The 4,107-nt window shown below is 42.7% G+C and overlaps 1 protein-coding gene across 1 annotated transcript; it reads right to left on the reverse strand.

The window, feature by feature from the left end:
• Positions 1–254: 254 nt before the first annotated feature.
• Positions 255–686, reverse strand: LOC108487932 (uncharacterized). The gene has a single exon (XM_017792266.1). The coding sequence runs from the start codon at positions 684–686 to the stop codon at positions 255–257; it is 432 nt and encodes a 143-aa protein (XP_017647755.1).
• Between the last annotated feature and the right edge of the window lie 3,421 nt (positions 687–4,107).

Below are 4,107 nucleotides of genomic sequence, written 5' to 3' on the forward strand. Positions count from 1 at the left end.
GAATTGAGATGTGAAACAAGGATCCCTATTAGAGATGATCGGGACAGGTACCCCATGTAGCCTCACTATTTTGGAAATGTAGAGTTTAGCTAACTTTTGCAGAGAAAAGTCTGTCTTGATTGGAATGAAGTTAGCAGACTTGTTTAATCGATCAACGATGACCCAGACAGAATCCTTCTTAGTGGGTGTTAGAGGTAACCTACGAATGAAGTCCATCGTTCTCGCTCCTATTTCCATAACGGAATCTTAACCTGCTACAACAACCCCAAAGGTAACTGATGCTTAGCCTTAACCTGCTGACATGTCAAACAGTGAACAACAAAGTCAGTAACCTCAGGCTTCAACCCTAGCCACCAGTATAATTCTCGTAGATCTTGGTACATTTTATTTCTGCCAGGACGCATAGCATAAGGGCTATTGTGCGCCTCCCTCAGAATCGACAGTCTCAAATCCTCATAATTCGATACACAAATCTGACCGCGAAAACACAATACCCCATCCTTATTAATCCTAAAATCTATAGTAGTACCACTCTTAGCCTGACGAAAACACAATTCAAGAGACTTAGCCCCCACTTGCTTATCTTTGATCCGATCAATCCATGTCCGTCTAACCTGAAGTTCTGCCAATAAACTCCCATAGTCAAAAAGACTCAGTCGAGCGAACATTGCTCTCAGATCTGTCATAGCCCTATGGCTTAACGCATCTACCACCACATTGGCCTTGCCAGGATGGTACTCGATAGAACAATCATAATCTTTAAGTAGTTCAACCCATCTACGCTGCCTAATATTTAACTCCTTCTAAGTGAGGAGATACTTAAGGCTTTGGTGATCAGTGTAGCTGGTACACTACTCACCGTACAAGTAGTGCCTCCAAATCTTGAAAGCAAAGACAACAACTGCCAATTCTAAATCATGCGTCGGGTAATTAGCCTCATGAGTCTTGAGCTGTTGAGACGCATAAGCAACTACCTTTCCATCTTGCATCAGAATACAACCCAAACCCACATGCGACGCATCACTGTAAACTACAAAGTCTTTACCGGGCTCAGGCTGTATCAGAATAGGAGCCTGAGTTAAAACTGTCTTGAGCTTATCAAAGCTCTCCTACTGTGCATTAGTCCAAACGAAAGGAACTCCCTTACACAGTAGCTTAGTCATCGGAGCTGCGATCAAAGAGAACCCTTCTACAAAACGTCGATAATATCCTGCCAGCCCTAGAAAGCTGTAGATCTCAGACACATTCTTTGGCTATTTCCAACTCAATACAGCCTCAATCTTATGAGGATTGACTCATATCCCCTCAGTAGAAACTATATGCCCTAGAAATGTCACTTCTAGAAGCCAGAACTCACACTTGCTAAACTTCGCATACAACTGTTTCTCACGAAGAATCTATAGAACAACACTGAGATGCTCATCTTTCTCATCCTTTATCTTAGAATATACTAAGATGTCTTCGATGAATACTACCATGAATTGGTCTAAATAGGGTTGGAACACTCGGTTCATCAAATCCATAAATGCTGCTAGTGCACTAGTCAAACCAAAGGGCATAACTAGGAACTCGTAATGTCCATAACCAGTTCTAAATGTCGTCTTATGCACGTTAGCCTCCTTTACTCTCAACTGATGATAACCCAAACGTAGATCAATCTTAGAAAACACAGAAGCCCCTCTGAACTAATCGAATAAATTATCTATTCTCGAAAGTGGGTACTTATTCTTTATCGTTAGCTTGTTCAGCTATCGGTAATCGATGCACATCCTCATCATTCCATCTTTCTTCTATACAAATATAATAGGTGATTCCCATGAGGATACACTGGGATGAATGAACCTACGGTCTAACAGCTCCTAAATCTAAGCCTTAAGTTCTGCCAACTCTGCCGTTACCATTCAGTGAGTGACAATAGACACCAGAGCTGTGCCAGGAAAAACTCAATCCCAAACTCCACCTCACAACTTAGAGGTAACCCTGGTAACTCCTCAGGAAAAACATCTGGAAAATTCATCATTGTTCTGATGTCCTTAACTGAAGAGTCCCTAGAATCAGAAATATTGACGTAGGCCAACTATGTCTGACACCTTTTCCTCACTAACTTTTTTTTCCGTCAACGCAAAAAACATATTAGTCAAATAGTCACATCGTTTCCCAATCACAATTACCTCAATATCCTCCTCAGTTCTCAACACAACCTTTTTTGTCGCACAATCTAGGCTTACTTGGTGCTTTACCAACTAATCCATCCCCAATATCAAATCAAACTTCCCAAATAGAAGCTCCATCAGATTAGCTAGAAATACTGTCCCTTGAACCTCTAATAGAACGTCTCTATATAATTTACTAGCTCGAATGGATTGCCCCAAAGGACTCATAATAGTCACCTCACTAGAAGTATCTTCAACAGAAGTCCCAAAAGTTTCAGACACGGTGCTAGCTACATAAAAGTGTGTAGAGCTTATGTCTATTAGTGCAAGATAAGGTACATTAAAAATTAAGAACATACCTGTGATAATGTCCGGAGCATCTCGGTTCTCACGGTAACGCACAACATAAACTAGAGCAAGCTGCCTCCCCTCAGTCGGTCCATCACCTCTGCCTGGTGCTCTCTATCCTCGGCCGATGCTGTTACCACCCCTGGCCTAACCTTGACCCCTAAGTGGCTGCCGAACTACCCTCGACAGCTGTGTAGTCCACGTAACCAGTGCTTGCATCTGATCAGTTCTCAATGGACAATCTCGAACACGGTGCTCAGTAGACCGACATCTCAGCCATGCCCCAGTAGTCCTCCAACACTCGCCAGGATGGCGTCTACTATAGTGCCCACATAGCGCCACCCCAGTAGGTGTAATAAGAGGTCCAACTCTCACTGGCCAATCAGATCTGGCCTTTTTCTTAGGCCTTAACCGAAAACTCAAGGGCTCTGGATCCATCTTGTTCTTACCCCTCTCACGATCTCTGTTCTGGTGCTTCACGCACTTAACATCCTCAGTAATCTTGGCCTTCTCAACCAAAATAGCAAACTCACGCTCTCTCTACAGAGCTATCAGCACCCTCAGGTTATCTCTAAGACCGTCCTCAAAATAGACACATCTCTCATATTCAGTTGCCACTATGCCTTGAACATAACGGCTCAGTCTCAGTCCTCATACTCAGCCATTGAACTGTCTCCCTAAGTGAAATTAAGGAACTCATGCCTCCTAGCATCAATGTAGTTGGCTCCCACATACTTACCCTAGAACGTAGTCTTAAAATAATCCTAGGTTAATCAGTTGGGCAGAGTGGCCTTTTTAACTGTCAGCCACCGCTGATATGCTTCGTCATGAAAGCGAAGAATAGCCCCTTAAGCTTCTACTCAGCAGTAAAATCTAGGTTGTCCATAATTCTCTCCATGGCCTCTATCTAGTACTCAGCCATGTTAGAGGTGGCTCCAGCAACACCCTTGAATAACTCAGCCCCATTGGACCGGAGTCATTCCGTAACTGACCCTCGGCCCTCAGAACCAGTATTGAACCCAGCGACACACTCCAAAATCCTGAGCATAGCTTGGGAAAATACTTCATCCCTGACCGTGCAATCATGAGACCCAGTCTCTGTAGTAGGTGAAACTGGTGTCTCGCTTATATCAAGATTCGGCATGCTTCCTAAAGATGAGGACTCAGCTTGAGCCCTCTTTCGAACTCTACCACGGCCTCTAGTACCCTATCCGTGGATAGCTCGTGCGCTCATTGTAGATTTTAGAGTTTATCTGTATTAATAGTTTTATGCATTAGTTGCAGTTCCAATAATTATTAATAGATATTTTATGTAGTACAGTATCAGACTATTCAGAGTCGGTTATCGCAAGTAGTAGTCTCTCTACAATTTTCAGTCTACACTACCTAGAGTGTTTTCAGTATATTCTAATCATATTTTCAGACAATTTTAAACAAAGGTTTTGAAACCTTACAGGATCAGTGCTGAAGACTCGGTGTACCACATACTTAATCAAAAATATTTCAAATCATTTCCTTAAAACCAAGTTTAAAACCTAAATCCACAGCCGAGTTTTCAAACCTGACTCTGATACCAATAAATGTAATGCCCCAAACCCGGCCTGGA

The sequence above is a fragment of the Gossypium arboreum genome, chromosome 10 (genome assembly GCF_025698485.1).
Source record: "Gossypium arboreum isolate Shixiya-1 chromosome 10, ASM2569848v2, whole genome shotgun sequence".
NCBI lineage: Eukaryota > Viridiplantae > Streptophyta > Magnoliopsida > Malvales > Malvaceae > Gossypium > Gossypium arboreum.